General features: G+C 39.9%; 1 protein-coding gene across 1 annotated transcript in view; it reads right to left on the bottom strand.

The window, feature by feature from the left end:
• LOC126161357 (transcription initiation factor TFIID subunit 9) overlaps nt 1-21,122 on the bottom strand; it is a 58,341-nt gene extending 37,219 nt beyond the window's left edge. The window contains exon 1 of the mRNA XM_049917126.1: nt 20,894-21,122. Coding sequence (XP_049773083.1) covers nt 20,894-21,014 — 121 coding nt within the window. The 5' untranslated portion in view covers nt 21,015-21,122. The remainder of the gene's footprint in view (nt 1-20,893) is intronic.
• Nucleotides 21,123-23,605: the final 2,483 nt, after the last annotated feature.

The raw sequence follows: 23,605 nt of genomic DNA, 5'->3' as shown, positions 1-23,605 counted from the left end.
AAAAGCAATGAAATTCATTCCAAACTCAGATTACATGAGACACACAGAGATTTCCTGTGAACACTGTAGCTGTCCACAGACTCTTGTACTGGAACTTGATCCGCCCGGGTTCCCGAGTTCGATTCCCGTTCCCGGCGGGGTCAGGGATTTTCTCTGCCTCGTGATGACTGGGTGTTGTGTGATGTCCTTAGGTTAGTTAGGTTTAAGTAGTTCTAAGTTCTAGGGGACTGATGACCATAGATGTTAAGTCCCATAGTGCTCAGAACCATATAGAACTTGATCTTTGCAAGAAAAAAGTTCTCCTATTTCACTCATTTGTTAAGTCTAGTTAAATTTGAAATGTACAACAATATAAAATTAATTTTACTTAATGGCTATATAAACAGACACACATTAAATATTCTGAAGTTGCTAGATATTTGTTGTTGCATAATGTTATTAGAAACCCAGTTCAATCTCATATCAGACCTAAATCAGTAGTATTTCTTAGTGACAGGTAGTATGCATATTCTTGAGGATTATTATTACAAGAATACTTCTTCACAATACACATGAGTTGAGAATATAATATCTCTAGACCAACTTCTATGGGTGTAACAAACTTACTGACAGATTAATAAGTGTGTCAGACCAGGACTTTTTAACTTTCGTCATATTATCGAGTGGTGGTTACTAGCCAAATTGAAATTTAAGGGTGCGGGCTTGAGGGAAACAGGTGGAAAGTACCCCTGCCTGAGAGCAAATGTTTGTACATATTGAAATTAAAGGAGAAAAATAGACTGTCATCAGACCTTTAGTCATAAAATAAGCCTTAAAAGGGTAATGTCATCTGGTTGTATTACAAAGCCATGTAGTGTTGGTATCTGCGGAAATTACGATGTTTGGCATTTACAAGACATAATGTGAACGTAGGGCTGAGTCGGCTTGTAAGCTTGGGAGCAAATGGGGGACCCTCAGAGCTCATGCATGATGACTGAGTGCCCCCGACACCTGATCCCCATCCCTATCTGACATGATGCAGGGATGAAACAGTGATGTAATAAACAATGCTCCTATAGACTGGTGGAGTGGAAGTCAACCCAAGTAAAAACATAGTAAAGATCAGAAAGGCATAGATTGTGATAAAACAATATAAAAGACCAGAGAGCCTGGCATGTCAGACATAATAAAGGCATGAAAGCTACTGTGGTGAGAGGCAGGAGGCAAGGGGTTTGTATTCATTATGCAGTACGAAGCCCAGGGTCAGATGAGCATGTCCAATACTGAGTTGACAAAAAATCGTGGAACAGAAGATGGAATACTCCATATCAGTGGTTTCCTTGATAATACATAGTTCATTAGAAGTGTCACCCGCCATTCCCTGTTTGTGCTGCAATAGATTGCCTCTCACAGGTGGGCTTGTAAGTAAGGGCTGGATATTCCTATTACAAGAGCCGGTAGTCAGCTTAGTTCCCTGGTTAGGCAATCAACAATCTGATCCTCATACTCGAGGGTTCAGATATGACTCAGGATCCAGTGGAAGACAACTGAATGGCCAGCGTTCTCAGATCATATAGAAGATCAGGGATAACAGTACTGGGTAGCATTGCCTAATAGCCTGCAGATTACTCGTTGAGTCGCTGTGTACCAGACACTGGACACAGTCTTTCTTCTCAATAAAACAAGACAGTATGAGAGTACATTTACTTCATTAGGCATTTAAACTGTAAATTAATATTTAACAAAAGCCTGCCTCCCACTTTTCTGTGTGTCTTCAAATGAGAGTGAGATAGAAATTAATTAACATTGTTCCTTACATAAAAGAGAAATTTTAGGTCAGGGTTATTTAAGGCAATGCATTTAAAACTGTAATTATTGGTGATTACCAAGACAGCAGTGACCGTTAGAGAAGCTCCTCTGTTTGAAGAAGGATGTTAAGAGTACAGGGACACATTCCTGGACGGTAGTTGGCGATTAGGACCAGCCATGTAATGAGGTAATGGCAGCCTAATAGGTCTCGGGAATTTCCTCAGAAATCGCTGGTAATACAGACAGAGCTTTTTTAGGAATGGTCATTTCGGGAGTCGACAGAAAATAGTGCCTTTCATGATAGTCTGCAGTTTTCTTGCTGGAACTGTGTTTTTACATAGGGCCCAGCAGGTCAACCAGCCTCCCTTTTGTCAGTATCCTGGAGCAGCCAACACAGAGCATACATTTCTTCCACAGAGGACCTCGTGGTCAACTGCTGGCTACTCAGCATAACACAGTGAAACGCTATGGCCTACAGCATAGCTAAGGCACCATCGTGTTCCTCTGTTGTTCCACACTACTAGCACCTCTTAACACTAACTCTCTTTCTCTCTATTCTTAACTTACATGGCCTTGCAATTTCATACTTTTATTTTAGTTGATGGCTGATAACATGTGAACTTGATATTGAACACTAGTGTGCTCTTACATTCCAATTTTAGTGCTTAGTAACTGTTTCTGTCACTTTGTAACTCTTAAATGCAACATACATTACAATTAAGGAATTGAATTTGGGCTCTTCCCACAGTTGTGATTGTGGCACTGTCCTCCTCCTTTTTCACCTGTATCCCCATGATTAGCTATGATTAATCAATGGACACTGCAAGGGATCAAAGTTTAAGGTCATGGTATAGATCTAGCCAAACATGCAGGCTCGGTACATACCAATGCATGAAATGATTCAATGGATATCGTCGAGTGAAGGGAGAGAAATATCTCTACAGAGGATTTCCAGTCAAATCTCAACTTGGAATCCTGCTCTTCGTCAAGCATCAGGGGGCTGGGACTCCTGAGAGAATATGGAAATTGGCATGGTTACAAAATTGATAGTCAATGGAGGCATTGTCAAGCAGTAGCTGGTGATGCCAAAACCACAAGGAGACTGTTTACTGGGCTCTTTCGGAAAGCCTTGATGGAAAGGTTCTTCCCACAATGTCGTACTGCCTCCAGCGGTTGCAATGCTGACGGTGCCACCGGATCGTATACCTGCCACCCACAGTACAATTGTGATTATTTCCAGGTCCAAGTGGATTGTGGTGCGAAAACGAAGTGTGTGATCCATGCTTTGTCAGGGGAGAAATGAGGTTCATGATCCAGGACCCAAGACTACACCCTCCGTGTGGCTCCTTGGAGTTGACTGCTGCTGAGATGATTATGTATAACCTATTGTAATAACATAACTAAGTTGGGTGAGCAAAGAATAAGTACTATGGCATAGAACAAGCCTTTTGCTGTGCTGAAATAATATGTAACAGAAATAACAAAATTCAAAATCATTAAGCAACTGTTCATCAAGGAGAATCCTACCAGTTTGTCAGAAACTCACCCACTCTTTACACTAGTCTATCCTGTTTAAGTCACTAAATCACATAAAACTAATCCAATCAATATCTGCTTGAATCTGCTCACTGTATTTGGCCCTTGGTCTCTCTCTATCATTTTTAACCCTCACACTTAATTCCATTACCGTACTGACAATTCCTTGATGCATTATGAAATGTGCTACCAACCAACTCCTCCTTTTAGTAAGGTTGCGCAATAACTTTTTTTTGTCCATTTCCTTTAGTACCTACTCATAAGTTATGTGATCCAACCTTCAGCATTCTTCAGCGTGCAGCACCATCACATTTCAAAATTTTCTATTATCTTCTTGTATGAAATATTTATATTTCCCATTTCACTTCAGTTCAAGGCTACACTCTGGACCCTTAACTAAGCATTCCAACATTTATATTTGATGTTAACAAATTTCTCTTTTTCAGTTATTCATTTTTTGCTATTGCCTGTATGCATTATATATCCATTTTACTTTGAACAGCATCAGTTATTTTACTGAGCAAACAGCAGAACTCGTGACTTCCTTTTAGTGTCTTGCTCGCTAATTTAATTTGCGCAGTATTATGTAATTTAATTCTTTTAGATTCCATTAGCCACATGTTACTTTTGTTGATACTGATCTCATAATATCTTTCTAAGACACTACTGAGCCATTTAAAGGCTTCCCCAAGTCTTTAGAGGTCTTTGACTGAAGTACAATGTCATGAAATTTCCAAATTTTTTTTCTTCCCTCTGAACTTCATCTACATCTACACTCTGCAAACAACAGTAAAGTGCATGGCACAGGGTACATCTCATTGCACGATTTATTAGGGTTTCTTTCCATTCCATTCATGTATGGAGCATGGGAATGACTGTGTTACTGCCTCTCTGTAAGTATTCTAACCCTATCATCATGATCCCTATGTGAGCAATACGTAGGGGGTTATAGTATATTCCTAGAGTCACCATTTAAAGCCAGTTCTTGAAATTTTGCTAACAGACTTTCTTGGGATTGTTGATGCCTATATTCAAGAGTGTGCCAGTTCAGTTTCTTCAGCATCTCTGTGACTGTCTCCCACAAGTCAAACAAACCTGTGACCACCTGTGCTGCCCTTTTCTGTATACGCTCCAAATCTACAGTTAGCCCTATTTGATACCAGTCCCACACACTTTAACAATATTCTAGAATGGGTAGCATGAGTGATTATAAGCTTTCTCTTTTGTAAAGTAACTGCACTTCACCAATATTCTAACAATAAATCAAAATATACCACCTCCTTTACCTGTGACTGGGCCTAAGTGGTCATTCAATTTCATATCCCTACAAAATGTTACATTCACGTATTGGTATGAGTTGACTCATTCCAACTGTGAATCATTAATATTACAGTCATAGCATACTACGCTTTTCCACTTTGTTAAGAACACAATTTTACATTTCTGAACATTTAAAGCAAGTTGCCAATCTTTTTATTTTATTTTTATTTATTTATTTTGCACCACTTTGAAATCTTATCAAGACCTGACTGATTATTTATGCAGCTTCTTTCAGACAGTACTTCAATATAAATAACCGCATCATCTGCAAAATGTCGGAGGTTACTATTAATATTGCCGTCCGCCTCGACAGCTGAGTGGTCAGCGCGATGGGATGCTGTGCAAAGGGGTGCATGTTTGATTCCCAGCTGGGTTGGAGATTTTCCCCGCTCAGGGACTGGGTGTTCTGTTGTCATCGTCATCATCATCATCATCATCATCATCATCATCATCATCATCATCTCATCCCCATCGACGCGCAAGTTGCCGAAGTGGCGTCAACTCAAAAGACTTGCACCATGGGCGGCCCTAGCCACACGACATTTCATTTCATTAATATTGTCTGCAACTTCATTAACGGACAACATGAACACCAAGAGTCCCAACACACTTTCCTGGGGGCACACTCAAAGTTACTTCTACATCTGACAATGGCCCTCCATTCAAGATAACATGCTTTGTCTTCCTTACCAAAAGGACCTAAAACCAGTCACAAATTTCACTCGATACACCATATGATCACACGTTTTACAATAATCATAGCTGTGATTATGAGTCAAATGCTTACCAAAAATTAAGAAATAATGTGTCTACCTGACTGCGTTGATCCAAAGCTTTTTGTATGTCACATAAGAAGGGTCGTCGAGCAGATGCGCAAAACTATAGACCTATATCTCTGACGTCTATCTGTTGTAGAATTGTAGAACATGTTTTTTGCTCGAGTATCATGTTGTTTTTGGAAACCCAGAATCTACTATGTAGGAATCAACATGGATTCCGGAAACAGCGATCGTGTGAGACCCAACTTGCTTTATTTGCTCATGAGACCCAGAAAATATTAGATACAGGCTCCCAGGTAGATGTTATTTTTCTTGACTTCCGGAAGGCGTTCGATACAGTTCCGCACTGTCGCCTGATAAACAAAGTAAGAGCCTACGGAATGTCAGACCAGCTGTGTGGCTGGATTGAAGAGTTTTTAGCAAACAGAACACAGCATGTTGTTATCAATGGAGTGACGTCTACAGACATTAAAGTAACCTCTGGCGTGCCACAGGGGAGTGTTATGGGACCATTGCTTTTCACAATATATATAAATGACCTAGTAGATAGTGTCGGAAGTTCCATGCTGCTTTTCGCGGATGATGCTGTAGTATACAGAGAAGTTGCAGCATTAGAAAATTGTAGCGAAATGCAGGAAGATCTGCAGCGGATAGGCACTTGGTGCAGGGAGTGGCAACTGACCCTTAACATAGACAAATGTAATGTATTGCGAATACATAGAAAGAAGTATCCTTTATTGTATGATTATATGATAGCGGAACAAACACTGGTAGCAGTTACTTCTGTAAAATATCTGGGAGTATGCGTGTGGACCGATTTGAAGTGGAATGATCATATAAAATTAATTGTTGGTAAGGCGGGTACCAGGTTGAGATTCATTGGGAGAGTCCTTAGAAAATGTAGTCCATCAACAAAGGAGGTGACTTACAAAACACTCGTTCGACCTATACTTGAGTATTGCTCATCAGTGTGGAATCCGTACCAGATCGGGTTGACGGAGGAGATAGAGAAGATCCAAAGAAGAGCGGCGCGTTTCGTCACAGGGTTATTTGGTAACTGTGATAGCGTTACGGAGATGTTTAACAAACTCAAGTGGCAGACTCTGCAAGAGAGGCGCTCTACATCGCGGTGTAGCTTGCTCGCCAGGTTTCTGGATGAGGTATCGAATATATTGCTTCCCCCTACTTATACCTCCCGAGGAGATCATGAATGTAAAATTAGAGAGATTAGAGCGCGCACGGAGGCTTTCAGACAGTCGTTCTTCCCGCGAACCATATGCGACTGGAACAGGAAAGGGAGGTAATGACAGTGGCACGTAAAGTGCCCTCCGCCACACACCGTTGGGTGGCTTGCGGAGTATAAATGTAGATGAATGTAGATTGAGAAGAAAAGAGTGAGTTGTGTTTCACATTACTGATGTTTACAGAATCCATGCTGGTTGGCGTGGAAGAAGATAATTATGTTTGAGCTCATAATATGTTTTAAGACTCTACAAGAAATCAATCAAGGATGTTGGATGGTAGCTTTGTGGATAACTTTTATTACCCTTGCAACAGAGAGATGTGACACGTGATTCTTTTTCTACTTACTGGACATGGTTTTTTGCTCAAGGAATTAACAATAAATTATAATTAGGAGATGCTGCTAATTCAGTATAGAATCTGATAGGGATTGCATCGGGGCTTGGAGGGTTGCTCAATTTTAACAATTTCAGCTGTTATTCAACAGTACTGATACTGAAATGTGATTATAGGTTTTCCCGGCATACGAAAATCTTGAATATTTCTCAGGCGAGTGGTGAAATACAAAAGGCGCAATATTTCAGCGAGGTGACTTCTTGCCATCTTCAGGCATTCCTGGAGTTCGATATCTGATGGATACCACCTCTATACAGGCTTTACCCCCCTCCCGCAGTCTTTGTCTCGCCACCTCCACGGTCCGTGGCTAGTGATGGGGAAAGCACAGTGCCACGTGACAGATGTTGAACTACAATCCTCACATGGTCATGGACATGTGCAGATCTCAGGCACTGTGGTGACAAAGCATATTCTTCTTCAGATGTCCTGACAGGAGCAGATTTCTGCGCAGACTGCCAATGTGATTTGATCACACTCAAGGCCTGATCCCAGGCCTCACTTAACTGAAAGCTGCTGTCCTTATTTATTAGCTCATCATGCAGTCAGATCTCCACTGCCTATTCAAGAATACAATCCCAGAAGGTATTTAATTGCTGAAACACCTTCATGCCATTGTAGTTCATGTCATGTCTATGGGAGACGCAATGCTCTGCCACAGCTGATTATGTTGGCTGTGCATTGTGTATATGGCATTTATGCTCAGTACATCTCTCCTATACCATTCCGATGGTCCGGTCTACATACATTTTCCCGCACTGGCAAGGAACGTGCTAAACTCCTTGTTTCCAGAGTTCTAAGTTGTCCTTGACTGATCCTAATTATGTTTTTCTCTTGGATGGAGGGTGAAACACACACCTGACATTCTGTTATCAGAGTATTCTGCCGATCCTTGCCAATGTGTTCCTGATGTATGGTATAATCGCCATCACAGCTGGTTTGTCTTCATCCTCAGTGTAGGCTGCGGTCTCAGCTTCTTCGGTCTTAGGGGCATTTTATCTGGCAGTAGTTGTAACTGTTTGTGCAGAACATTGCCTTTATGCACTGCAATTCAGTTGCTAAGTTGTCATGGTCAAAGATTTTGCTTGCTCTGTGCTTTTGCTTAGGACACATTCTCACTATAAAAGAGCATGACAGTTGGAGGCATGATAGACACTGTGTCCTAGTGTGCCATCTGGTCTTCACTTGAGGAGCACATCCAGATATGGAAGATGGTTGTTTTCTCCTACCTCAATCATGAACTTGATATTCTTATGCAGAAAGACTTGTAGGCAACCTCATCCATGCGGCCGGATTATGAATGTATCATCTCCATATTAAAAATAGCAAGAGGGCATGTGAACTGCAGACACCACCAGGGCTTCTTCCTCAAAAGCCTCCATACACATATTGGCCACTACTGAACATAATGGACAGCCAGCCACTACTCCACGTGTTTGACCACAGTAGTTCCCATTGAATAAAAAATATATTGACATAAGTAACAATTCGAACAGTTATAGTAGCACTGGTCTGAACTTCTCTGTTATGAGGCTTACAGAGTCAGAGGTATGCTAGTAAAGAGGGATACAATGACAGAGTTCACCATGAGGTCTTCTTGGCCCAGTTGGAAGTTCTAGATCTGCTGGACAAAATGCACCGAATTTCTTATGTGGTGTTGACATTTGCCCACATAGGGGCTGAGTATGACGTCAGTTATTTTGCTAATTCATATGTTGGTGCTCCAGTGTTGCTCACAGTCAAGCAGAGAGGCATTTGTTCCTTGTGGACTTAAAGTAGTCTGTAAAGTCTAGGAGGAGCAACTGCTTGTGGATGAAGTTTCTGCACGGTCTTCTTATCTGGGAAGGTGTGCTGGAGAAATGCACTGAACATGTCACACACACAGCCAACATGGTCTGCCTTGGCAGAGCATTTCATCTCCCACGGACATGACATGAACTACAATGGCATAAAGGTGTTGAAGAAATAAAATATCTTCTGGGATTGTATTCTCAAATAGGCAGTGGAGATCTGGTTGCATAACGAGCCTAATAAATAAGGACAGCAGTTTTCAGTTAAGCAAGGCCTGGGATCCAGCCTTGAGTATGATCAAATCGCACTGACAGTCTACAAAGAAATCTGCTCCTGTCAGGACATCTGAAGAAGACGCATTGTCACCACGGTGACCAAGATCTGCACGTGGCCGCGACCATGTCACGGAGCGCCACACTTCCACACCACCGGGCACAGACCTCTCAGAGGCACAGAGACAGAAACTCTGGGAGGAGGGGTAAAGACTATACAGTGTCAGCATCCATCAGAGATCACAGACTTCAGAAATGCCTGAAGATGGTAAGAAGTTGGCTTGCCTTTTGGGCAATGCCACCTGGCTGAATAAGTGAGAAATGTGCAATACTTCCATAAAGCTGGTAAAATTTAAAATTGACAGCGGAGAGCGGCAGGGTTAACAGAGTCCTTGGGGCCATGCAAAAGGTCCAGACGAAGCTGCGGCCGAGGTGTACACCATGGAGGCGTACGTGAACGTGCCGTCAGCAGAGGTGGTAAAGGGAAGGACTCCAGTTCGGAGAGAAGGTACCGCACACGAACCGCAATCGTTAGCCCCGACCTGGGCCACCGATGCGGAAGATGGACTGCCACGGGCAGGAAAAGCAGATGGTTATTCGGATGCGCAGGGGAACTATGAATGTGTGCTGCGTAACTGGCGAGCAGTTGTGCACATTTGATCTGTAGTGGAGGGACACTAGCCTCCACCAGTACGCTGGTCACCTGGCTCATCCTAAAAGCTCCCGACACCAATCGAACCCCATAGTAGTGCACACGGTTGAGTAAATGCAATGCTGAAAGTGCTGCCGAACCATAAACCACACTCTCATAGTCAATTCAAGGTTGGACAATGGCTCTGTACAGGTGCAGCAGTGTGCAGCGATCTGCACCCCAATTGGTGTTGCTCAGGCAACGGAGGGCATTGAGGTGCTGCCAGCATTTCTGCTTAAGCTGACGAAGATGAGGGAGCCAAGTCAATCGAGTATTGAAAACCAGTCCTAAGAATTGATATGTCTCCACTACAGTGAGTGGATTGTCATTATGGTAAAGTGCGGGTTCCGGATGAACACTACGACACCGACAGAAGTGCATGACACATGACTTTGCGGCTGAGAACTGGAAGCCGTGGGCTATAGCAGCCCATGACTGCGCCCTGTGGATGGCTCCCTGGAGGCGCCGTTCAACAACAACAGTACTGGAGCAGCAGTACAAAATGCAGAAGTCGTCAGCATACAGAGAAGGGGAGATGGAGGGCCCGACTGCTGCTGCTAGACCATTAATGGCCACTAAAAATAGACACACACTCAATCTATAGCCCTGCGGGACTCCCTTCTCCTGGATATGGATGTAACTATGGGAGTCACCAACTTGGACACGGAAAGTACGGAGTGACAGGAAGTTTTGGATAAAAACTTCTCCCGAAGTAGGTGCTGCAGGGCTAGTCTTCAGTCTTCCAGCTCTGGGAGGTGACCTGCGTTGGTGGAGCTGATGGTGCCAGAACAGTTGTAGCAGCGGTGTAAGATGATGTCATACGCACAGGATGCAGGGGTTCAAATTTTCTCTTAGCCTCAGTGTAAGTCAGACTGTCCAGGGTCTTGTACTCCACGATTTTCCTTTCTTTCTGGAGAATCCTGCTGTCAGGCGAGCAAAGCGAATGGTCCTCTCCACAGTTGACACAGATGGGAGGCGGGGAACATGGAGTATTTGGATGTGATGGGCGTCCGCAATCTCGGCATGTGACACTGGAAGTACAGCAGGAAGACATTAGGCCGAACTTCCAGCATTTAAAGCACCGAATCGGGGGAGGGATATAGGGCTTTACATCACACCGGTAGACCATCACCTTGACCTTCTCAGGCAATGTATCACCCTCAAAGGCCAAAATGAAGGCACCGTTGGCAACCTGATAATCCTTCAGGCCCTGGTGGACTCGCCAGACGAAATGTACACCTCGCCGCTCAAAATTGACCCACAGCTCATCGTCAGAATGCAAAAGCTCTTATGGGGCATGATGGTTATAGAAACATTCCCCAACTTGTCACAAGCGAGTAACTCCCGTGACTGGGCAGACGATGCTGTTTTGATCAAGACTGACCCAGATCTCGTTTTTGACAAGCCCTCCACCTCCCAGAACTTGATCTCTAAATGCTCAACCAAAAACTGAGGCTTCATCGTCATGAAAGATTCCCCATTAGCTCTCGAACATACAAGGTACTGGGGCGAATAAGATCTGCTGCCATCCTTAGCCTTGGGGTCATACTTCTGTGCACTGAATTGAGCTCGTGATCGCTTAGAGGCTGCTGGTGTTTCACCACCAGCAAGAGATGATGGACTACACTTCATTGCACATCATCCGCCCTGATGCCACCCACTCCAACCAGGGGCCCTGCCCACGGGCACCACCCAGTCGCAGCATGGGCCACCTGGCAGGATGGCCCTTGCTGGGAGTCCTGATGCCCCAGGGGGATGGGCATCTACCCCCTGGCGTATGTGGGGAGTTAACGTCGCAGGCATCAGCAGAGTTATCCATGTGTGGTCAGGGGGCTACAACCAACAGGGTACATGGCGGCCCCACCACAACGGACTGGCTACTGTGCTGGATATCAGGTGCAAAGAAGGCCATGGTCATCATCGACGCAGAAATCGACACTGCACAGTCCATGCGCGAAAACATACCCAGGATGGTGTCCTCGCCCAAGAGATGGAGAATGGGCAGGACAGCAATGCGACGATGAGAAAGTGGGCTAAATGCACGATGGACACGATGCACCTTTTAAGGCCCCCTTTCCCTATTGGCTCGCTCTTCGGGAAAATTTTGAAGAATGGAGGTCAAACCCTACAGGGGACAGTCACATAAAGGCCAAAACGTGTGAAACTCCTTGTAGTTGCCTCGTACGACAGGCAGGAATACCTCAGGCCTATTCTAACCTCCGGACCCGCAGAGGGAGTCTCTGTGGGAGCTCGTCGTCATGACATAGTGGCATGTGTGTATGATGGACACTGGTGGCTTGCAGAGGTTGGAAGAATAAGTGGAAAACAATGATGTTTTTGTGCATTTTTACCACCCTGCTGGCCCAAGAACGTCATTTAAGAAATCTACTAGTGACAAAAGCTTGGATACCAATGAAAAATGTTTTAAGGAAACTTTCAGTGCTTGAACTTACCACAGGAACTGTCAGGTCTTTTCTGTATCACAGAAGCTGTCTGAAGAAATAAGTGTTCTAAACATTCACCACCAGGTTTAGGAACAGTCACATCTCGAAGGATGTTAATTGAAAATATTTATTTTAAGTATGTCATAATAATATAAATGTTAATTGCAGTGATGTTTCCACTTTTTGTATATAAATCAGTACCTTACTTCAATAACAATTGATTATATCCCACAATATCACACATGGATTGGCAACAGTCATAAGATCAGTTGTAGAGTAGGCCTAAAGTGAATTATTTCCTCATTTCAAAAATTCATATCTTTGTTCACAGTCAGACACTAATGTTGAAATTTATAAAGTACGTTGCTATCATATGTGTGTACAAACTGTGAAAAAAATCATATTTTTATATTCAGTCCCAACTGAGATAACTAACCCCAAACTTTACAAAAAATGAAAATTTTCTAATTTCAAAAATTCATAAAAAATTAAGGAAACATTTGTAAGTGTTCTTGCTCTATATGAAGCTAGTAGTGTATGATAACTAACAATGGGAAAAAAATAGACTCTCATAAATCACTCCTTGTTTGATATTTTTGGGCCTAAAAAGTGGATTTTTGAAAATGTGGATGCCAAACTTTGGAGGTAATTTTGACTAGTTATTTTTGAATTTAGGGTATTTTGTGTAATAGACAATGTTGTAGAGGACACTTTTCTAAAAACAATTATGTCAATTGCAATATTGTAACATAACCCAGCGCAAAGATATTCAAATTTTCACTAATTTCTCCAGACTGAAAAATCGTCACACACCAGTAAAGATGCAAGATAAATTATTTTAAAAACTGTTTTGAACTTCTCAAATATAGGGCAATCACACATAAAAAAATTAAAATATTTAACAGACAGAAAGAGCACACATTAACAATGTTTCTTTTGTGTCTGTATTAGTTTTTAGAAAGGAAGTTGTACTGACAGACTGATCTATAGCACACCCCAAGGCCTGGTTAGGTTGGAAGGTGACAGTTTGGTTGCGAGTTGGCAAAGCCAATGCATGCAAATATGAGATCCTAGATGTGACATACTGGTATGTCGCGTAGCCCATGGTCTAGGATATTTTGAAAGGTGACAAAATTGGTTTCGAATTAGTAATGCAGAATCGAATGCTAACCTCAAGAAAGCACTGTAAATGCCATTAGGTGGTTTAGAATACACTGCACATTAGAACAGAAAGAAGGCCAGCATTGATGATAACAGCATCCTTCTTTTTTATTGCATTGCAGATCTAGATTTTAACTGACAGCACAGCTATCATCAGTGCATTATAAGCAGTCATGTAGACTGAATGCAATTATAATGACACATTCTAATCTAACTCAAATATGTAAACTCATTGATTAGTTAGATCGGAATCTGTTGTTATAAGGGTCATTCCATGTCAAGTCACCCAGGCCTTGACACCAACCAAGTCAGATTTTGATGAAACTTGGTACAATTACTTCTTTTATCATCCTGAAAACACTTGTAAATTTTTTTTGCTCTATCTCTTATAGTTATTTTTATAAATTTTTCAAGTTTTCAGATTTGGCGTTGTTTCAGCAGTCAGAAATCGTAACATACTGACCTCACAACTAAAAAAATTTGTATATTAAAGAATACTCAAGATATCAGTATGAAATTTTGGAATAAGTTTGTGTATTATATCTAAATGTTAAAAAAATTACCATAAAGATATATTAAAATCTTCCAAATGTAAAAAAAAATTTACAAGTTTTGTTTTAAATTTTTTAGCTAACGGATGTTTAGTTTTACAAAAACTGCAATATCTAGAGTCTCAGACCTGATAGAAAGCTCAAATTTGTTTTAAAATACTCTTAATTGTATAGGCTATTAGATAAAAGAAAAATTGTTGGCTTTTAAACCTGTTTAATAGTTATCTAATTTTTAAAATAATATTAATTATATTTTAAAAATAAAAAGTACCAAGTGACTTAGACACCGAAAATAAGTTTTTGTCTTCTTGGAGTAACAATGTACGCTTGGATTTTGTTTTGTTACTCCTGTGTTTTGAAGTAAAAAATTATTACAGTGTTAAATAGTGCTTGGATAGTATTTTATTAAGTTTATTCGAACTTTCAGTAAGTACTGTTACTTAGTTTACAGAGATTCTTTTCCAATATCCTATAAAAGTAACCAGAACAGTAATCAGACCAAAAGTGAAATCAGTATGTCAGATATTCAAACCCGTAGCGTAGGGTTATTTAAAAAATCTGACTGTTTCCAAACAATCTACACACCTTCAAAAAAGTTACAACCGGTATCTGAATTGAGTGAGGAAGAAAAAGATTTGATCCACTTATGATCTGGAATTAATCTGTGTGAATTTAAGAATATATGTTCTCACCACAGCTACTACTTTTTAAATGTTTTTGAAAAGTATCAAACAACATGTGTAGAACCACTAAAAAAAAAAAACATAAAGAGCCCATCAAAAAATCGTTGAGAAGTGTAGGCTTGGATCTTTCTAAACAATTACTGACAGAAAATATTAGCATAAAACCTGGACAAAAGCTTTGCTCAACATGCCGTAACTTTTGTGAGGAAAAATTAAGAGTTGAAGTCAATGAAAGTGAAACAGATGATGAAGCCATGGTTGAATTAGAATCATTGGAATCCAGAAATGAATCCCTCGTACAAACAAACATTGCTCTTGATAATTTAGGTTTAACACCGATAAAGCTTCATGGCTTGTCAGAACAAAGTAAAGGGTCTTATTTTAAAAGGAAGGTTAGCAGTATTGAAAAGACTGCAAAAAAGGTGGTTTCAAAAGCATTAAAATATGATGCACCAAGTTCTGATGATGACGAAGAAGATAAAAGTGTGGTTGAGAAAGCAAAGGATTTTGATGTAGTGATTTCTCTTATGAAAGAGAATATTTCATCTGTTGGGAGGTCTAGAAAAATCCAGATTCTGACCTTGGCTCCAGATTCTTGGAGTCGAAATAAAGTGATGAAAGAATTTAATGTAAGTGAGTACGTGGTGCAACAAGCTAGAAAGCTAAAATATGAAAAGGGTATTTTGGAAACTCCTGGTCTAAAAAAAGGTAAAACTCTTTCTGAAAATACAGTAAGACTTGTAACAGATTTTTATGAAAAGGATGAAAGTTCCAGAGTGCTACCTGGAACAAAAGACAAAGTAAGTGTTCAAAAAAATGTGTACATGCAAAAAAGACTCATTTTGTGTAACTTGAGAGAACCTTATTATCCTTTCAAATGGGAGAATCCCAAGGTAGAAGTAGGATTTTCAAAATTTTGTTTCTTGAGACCTAAATGGTGTATCCTTGCTGGTGCTGCAGGCACACACACTGTATGTGTATGCAGTATCCACCAGAATGTTAAACTATTACTGGATGCTGTGAAAATTGAAGAATCCTATAAAGACCTAATTAAGATGCTTGTGTGCAACACGGAAAACCAAAACTGCATGCTACATCATCGACAGCTGTCCTGCAAATACTGCACTAACTGAGTACTTAACTGAAAAACTAAGTGAAGATTATGATTTAGAAGAAGACATTGTAATCAGTCAGTGGGTTAACACAGACAGGGCAGAAATGATCAAACAGTCTATCAGTGTTGAAGACTAAATTTCTTTATTTGTTAGGTCATTGGAAAAGCTCACCCCGCACTCGTTTATAGCAAAATCCCAATCAGCAGCCTTTAAAAGATTGAAAGAAGACCCACCACCCAAAACAGCAATTATTGTGATGGATTTCAGTGAAAATTATTCCTTTGTTATACAAAATGAGATCCAAAGTTACCACTGGAATATAGGTGGTTGTACTCTACACCCAGTTGGAGTTTTTCTCAGAAATGAGGAAAACAATGTTTTTGTTTCCAACCACTGTTTTATTAGTGATGACCAAGAACATGACACTGGTTTTGTTAACTTTGTACAAAAAGAAATGACAAAGTGGCTGTCATTACATCATACTGACATTGACTCAGTTCACTACTTTACAGATGGTTGTGCTGGGCAGTACAAAAATAGAAACAGTTTTAAAAATTTGACTGAACACTTGAGAGACTTTAATTTGAAGGCCCAACGCTCTTTTTTTGCAACAAGTCATGGGAAGTCAATTTGTGATGGCCTAGGAGGAACTATTAAAATAATTTTAAGGAAAGCCAGTCTACAGCTTTCAGACGAAGAACAAATAATGACAGCAATCGATGTGTACAAGGTTTGTGAAAAAAACATTGAAAACATTCATTTTCACTTTATTGACAAAAAAGAAGCTGATTTGCTAAGGTTAAAACTAGAAAAACATATTTCAGCAACCCGAACCATTCCGGGAACAAGAAGTTTTCATAACTTCAAACCACTTCCAACAACACAACCTTGAAATTAGAAGGCCTACAGATAGTGTAAAACCCTCCTTAGTCTTTTCTTTCCATTCTTCTTCTGATTGGGTTTGTGTTGAACCATCCATAAATAGCTATGTGGCTTGCAAATTATGATGGTAACTGGTACTTTGGACTGGTAAAAACAATATTCAATGATGAAGAAGATGCAGAAATTCTATTTCTACATCCTTCAGGACCAGCTGCATCATTTTATTGGCCAGAAAGAGAAGATTCTTGCATAGTGCCTTTGGAGCACATAGTCTGTGTAGTAGACGCACCTCAATCAAGCGGCACTGGAAGAATGTATTACTTCAAAGAAGACTGTATCAAAAGAACTGAAAGCACTTGGATGAAGTAGAAAAACAGTTTGAATCAGTATTAATGTTTATTAAAAAGACAAAATTACTCAAAAAATTCAATGTTTCAAGCAATCAGTTTGGTTATACATAAGTGTCATAAGTACACTATCTTTGTACATAATTCTAATGTAATCTACTATAATTAATAAACGTGTTAAAAAGCCATCAATATTTTTGTTTTATCAAGTAGCCTATATGTTTAAGAGTAAATTAAAACAAATTTGAGCATTCTATCAGGTCTGAGACTCTAGATATTGCAATTCTTATAAAACAAAACATCTGTTAAAAAAAATAGGCCTACACACACACATATATAGAGGGAAACATTCCACGTGGGAAAAATATATCTAAAAAGAAAGATGATGAGACTTACCAAACAAAAGTGCTGGCAGGTCGATAGACACACAAACAAACACAAACATACACACAAAATTCTAGCTTTCGCAACCAACGGTTGCCTCGTCAGGAAAGAGGGAAGGAGAGGGAAAGACAAAAGGATTTGGGTTTTAAGGGAGAGGGTAAGGAGTCATTCCAATCCCGGGACTGGAACGACTCCCCCACCCTCTCCCCCAAAAACCCAAATCCTCCTGTCCCCCCCCCCTCCCCCCCGACGAGGCAACCGTTAGCCGCGAAAGCTAGAACCCTGCGTGCATGCCCGTGCGTCCATCGACCCACCAATGATGTGACTTACCAAATGAAAGTGCTGGCAGGTCGACAGACACACAAACGAACAAAAACATACACACAAAATTCAAGCTTTCGCAACAAACTGTTGCCTCATCAGGAAAGAGGGAAGGAGAGGGAAAGACGAAAGGATGTGGGTTTTAAGGGAGAGGGTAAGGAGTCATTCCAGTCCCGGGAGCGGAAAGACTTACCTTAGGGGGAAAAAAGGACGGGTACACACTCGCACACACACACACACATATCCATCCACACACACATATATAAGAAAGATGATGAGACCCACCAAACAAAAGCGCTGGCAGGTCGATAGACACACAAACAAACACAAACACACACACAAAATTCCAGCCCTCGCAACCAACGGCCGCCCCGCCTGGAAAGAGGGAAGGAGAGGGAAAGACAAAAGGATTCGGGTTCCAAGGGAGAGGGCAAGGAGTCACTCCAATCCCGGGAGCGGAAAGACTTACCTTAGGGGGAAAAAAGGACAGGTATACACTCGCGCACACACACACACACACACACACACACACACACACACACATATCCATCCGCATATACACAGACACAATGTCTGCTTGTTATATATAGTTTCGAAAACCAGTTCATGTAATAAAGCATTATTATTGAAAAAAGTGACTGGTTGCAGTTGTGTATAATTATTTACATATATATTTTTTTCATAGAAAATATTAATATATTTTAATAGTATAATTTTTATCTTCAAATATGTATAATAAATAAACTTGCTGCAAAAATTCATGATGTTATCTAAAAGAATTTTTAAGATAAGCAATTTTAAAGTTTTGAATACAAATTAAATTTACCATTTCCGAAGGTTCAGAAAGTGCAAAACATAAAAACTTAAAAAATTTATAAACAAAAAAAACTATAAGAGATACAGCAAAAATAATTTGCAGGTGTTGTCAGGATGGTATTAGAACCATTTGAGCCAAATTCCATGAAAATCTAAGGAGGTGGGTGTAAAATTTATTTTTTATTGGGTGATTTGATATGGAATGACCCATAATTATGTTTAGTTTACATGACTGGTTATAATGATGCTGTGATGATAGCGGCAATTTCTTTCTGTTGAAATCTAGAGAGAGAGAGAGAGAGAGAGAGAGAGAGAGAGAGAGAGAGAGAGGACATTATGACCAATGCTGACCTTCTTTCTGTCCTGGATTACGTCAAAGTCATGGGACACAATAATTCCCATGGTATCAAACATGCACATTAGATATTGAGGTAAAACTTTACAAAAGGCCATCAGAAAAATCCAAGTTTATTGTCTATTTTTTTGTGATCAGTTTTTAGTGTCGAAAATAATAACACATTTGTTCTTAACCATACACGCATAGGTGCTGCCAACATCTGCGCCTGGGCAGGCCATACCATTTTAGCCGATATCGCTACAAAGGTCACATGACTATTCCGTAATCTGACAAATACATCTGACTTGGTAAATCACTCATTACTTACATAAAAAAATAAGGATGTATATGATAATTGAGAGTGGTTCAGCTCATTTGTAACAGAAGGGAAGGAAAATTGTAACATTAAAGTCAAGCAATCATGCCTCTGAAGGAAAAAAAAATTTACACAGTAATCCCACAGGGTCAATAGAGTGCCCCTCTCTTTCATGTTTCTATGTAAATGACTTACCGACATTATTTATGTTCATTTAGCCTTATTTGCACATTGAAGATTAATTCTAATTCAAAATAAGTTGCCTAGAAAATTGTAGTGTGACAAAAATACCGCAATGAAGAAAAGCTTGAATTTTGGTTGCATCAAACTGGACTAAACCTAAAAACCCAAATGTTACAACATGAAACTAAACAAACAGAATGGAGAGATCCATTAATCTGCCATACCGGCTGTCGTAACTCTGATTAGAATATCCTTTTAAGTTTTCTTGCATATAAAATACATCATATAAATTGCGACAATTAGTAGCTATGACTGATTAGTCATACACAAAACTTATTTTGAATGTAACCTTAAGGTAAATAAAAGATTTACAGTTGTTAACCTAAAAGCCTGACAAAAAGATTAAGCTGTAAGATCCCTATAGCCTAGGCCTACTTAACAAATAAATTAAACAGCTTAGTATTTACGATGTGTTTGACACGTGCCAGGAACACGAACAAGAAAAGGAAAATTCATTACCACTGTTACTGCAAATTGGTAATTTGTTATGACACAATCATCTGGAGAAAGTCAACAAATGTCCCAAAGCTACCAGGTGATACTAAAGAAATTAATGGGAAAAATATGTATCGGCAAACACATTTACGCGGTCTTGAATTTGTCCCCCAAAAGGCAGCACACACTTGGAAGTTTTTTCCTTACTTGAACAGCACTACTAAGAACTGTAAAACTCTCTACACACTGTTTAAAACACTATTCCCAAGGACCAGGGCAGAGGAAGTCAGAGCTACTAGCCTATTCAACACAAAGCTTGGTTGCTTGAACAAAGTACTCTCTCTCCTATGGCCAAAAACGACTATTTATCTCGTGTAGAATGCACAGATGATAATTTCGCAATTTACTACCGTCTTTGAAACTAGATTATAAATTTTCCAATACGATGAAGCACTGGAGCAGAGGATATATCTTCATAACAGTTTAACGTAAATTCCGCTTTTACTAATGTTATTTTCTTATTATACTGTAATCCAGTTATGTCATTCCAGGCAATAACACCTAGAAATGATTCCGAATAATATTAACAAATAGTCGCTGTGATCAATTCGATGCGACAATATTGTACAGGATCTCTAGTGCATTAGGTCACAGAACTACTAAAATAAATTACGAACTGTGTAAAACAAATCTAGCTTCTAAGAGATCAGTTGCGTAACCTCAGAGAGACAGAATGAAGCTCTTCAAGATATGCAACTAACTGGAAGGAAGTACAATGTCACTTAATCATTCTTCTGCTGAGAGTAGCCCAGATAGAGGGGGCTGTCCGGCTTTGAGCAATGACACGAAACATGCGAGAAACGCTGTAAACAATACGACGACTATAACGTTATGCTATTGACTTCCTCAAACGGCCAAACCTACAGATCTATCACCAAAAACTTTTTTTTTTGTACCAGATTCGTTTGCTTCACCAGCTCACAACCAAACTGTCACCTTCTTACACAACAAATAATTTATTGACATCAGTTTATCAATATGCTTACGATACGTGAATTCGAGAAGTTGTGTCAGAACTCGTTGATCATAGTCCTGGATTCCCATGTCTTTCATTATTGCCAAAATTACTTGAGCATCTTTCGGCATGTGCCTCGGCACTCCCGCCATAATCAACAAACACAAGAACTACAGAATTTCACACAATGAAATATAAACACCAACAAGCGCGCACACACTCCAAGCACTATCACATAGACTCAATTGGCATCGAATCGACTGTCGAACGGACCGATATATGTCTTTGCGATGATCGAACAGTGATCTCTTTATGTGTTGCTTTGCAGTCTGTTCGGTGAAGTGTCTAGCCGCGGCATATGCGGAGGGCTTCGGACTATCGGCGGCACCAATATACGTAGTAAGTCTCCGCGTTGACAGCACCGTATCCCACACTGCGGTAGACTTTCTACCGGACAAATAAAAGCAACAGCTGCTTAAAAACCAATTTGCACGCTCTGTCACGTCAAGCCACGCCTATACATTCCGCAGTGCACTTCAAATGGTAGCAGTCACACTGGTCGTCAACGGAATGTCACATCATGTCATGTCAGTCAAGGTTTCTCGGGAAGAAAGTTTTGACGGTGTCGTCGTCTGCTAACATCGGACCTTAACAAATTTTCGCCGCACTTACACATCCTACAGTAGTGACTATTGTGTTTTTGTATCTTCTCAATCTTTACCATTTTGCTTTGTATTTGTGACAAATTTCAAATATTTCACGACGGCTTGGATATTTTTTCCATTGAGTGTTCTTCCATTAGCGAAGTTAGATATCTGGAAGCGAAAAATGATGTATGTTTTACAATACCGGAAGAGGACAGCTCCATGTTTGCCACATTACTGTGCCACCATGATGAGCATGCTGATGTTATTTTGTCACCCCTGGCTACCAAAAATGCAACATGGTGAAGATATTGTTTATCCAGTGCCTCGTACGAATGCTGCAACAACACTTGCTTCAGTTTATTTATGATGATCGCCAGAGATGTCTCCAAATATTGATCGATGCAACACTGGTGCTAGATTACAGTCCATGAGCACTGTGGATTATAAATTTATCTCCTCAGGTACAGCTAATTTTTATGGACTGACTCGTAACCGTGTGACAACTGTGACAATGCTTTAATTCACCAAACAATAATGACCAGCCCTACCTCATTTGAGAACCATGTCATGACACGCAGCAGCAGGCAGCCAAATGACTCTGAGCCAGTGATCTCTATACTAACATGATGGCGAACTTCGGCTGTCACAGCGTGCCGTCGTCTGTTAGCGCCGCCATATTGCAGTAGGTAAGGAACTGTATGTGATATTTTAGTTAGAAAGGCGGCAGTCGTTTTCGTTTGGAAGTATCTACATCTTAGTTAGAAAGGCGGCAGTCATTTTCGTTTGGAAGTATCTAAATTCTTGACGATAATAAAACTAACTATATTAGCATTAAAACAAAGAAATACCAATTTCGTTTTACGCTCATGAACACTAAAGTCTACTGTAATATCGTAAATATTAAGTACCTAAAAGCGAAACAATATTTTTCCCAGGCGTAAGGAACAGTTTTATTCACATATGTAATGCACTTATCAGTGGCGACATCATCTTTGGCGTCGGCAAAAAACGTAATGGGGTTTATTTAAACGTGAATTTGGATATCTACAACAGTATGCTAATTATTGTCAGGCACCATATGAAACAACCAAAATTACGTGTGACACTAACACCAAAATTGTTCTCTTCTTTTACTGAACTAATTCACATGTACCAACTTGGAAATTGCGATGAAATCAGTTAGTTTAAAGTGCATATTTAATTGAGAACTAACATACATAAACAGTTCAGTCAATCTGGGTAACTTTGCACCACTTTTTTCCGTCTTTTTGAAAGCACTGCACACACAATCTACATCACAACAGACACCAAAATTTCACCTGTATTGCTAAGGTGTGCTTGGCAATGAGGAAATATGTTCTAGAGACGCTCTCTTGGAGTAAAATTTCAATTTTAATACTGGTACAAAATTACTCAGTTATTCTAGGTAACTTTAGTCTCAAAAAACATAGTAATTTCCCATATCTAATGTCCTGAATAAATTTACATCCCAACAAAAGGAAATCAGGTGTTAATAAGAAGTAAAAACAGTGTTGGTTCAGTTTCCAGATTTACTTTGAAACATCAAGATATTTGTATCAACCTGACTTTGTTCAGCTTAAATCACTGTCAGGAGCTAACTTCATAGTCAAAGCAATTAAAGAAAAATCACAAACCTAAGAGCTTTTAGGGAGGTGGAAAGACATTTGAATGAATCACAGAGCTAATAAAAACGTTACATTTGGTACAAAATAATACAAACAGTTGGAACACCAGCCATTTGAAACAAGAATAGCAATTGGTACAAAGATATTATGATTAGTTAAAAGTTACCCTGATTCTAATGTTCCAAGGAACACTTTCATATATCTATGTACTTTTTTATCATTTGTAAAATGATGAATACTGTAAACATTAAGCATGAGCAAGGGTATTGAAATGCGAACACAAAAACACATTGAAACACGAAATTTATTTTTGTCATTTCCATTCATTTCCATACATTTTTAACCACTGCTGCAATGTTACAGGCACAACACTACACATTACTGAATAAAATAATCTTACGGAGTTTTTGTGTTACACTAGTTGTATTGTGACCTATTTTCTCAAGTAAA

This window comes from Schistocerca cancellata, chromosome 2 (genome assembly GCF_023864275.1).
Source record: "Schistocerca cancellata isolate TAMUIC-IGC-003103 chromosome 2, iqSchCanc2.1, whole genome shotgun sequence".
NCBI classification, from domain to species: domain Eukaryota; kingdom Metazoa; phylum Arthropoda; class Insecta; order Orthoptera; family Acrididae; genus Schistocerca; species Schistocerca cancellata.
Note: the sequence above shows the minus strand (reverse complement) of the source record. Positions and strands in the feature narration are given on the sequence as shown.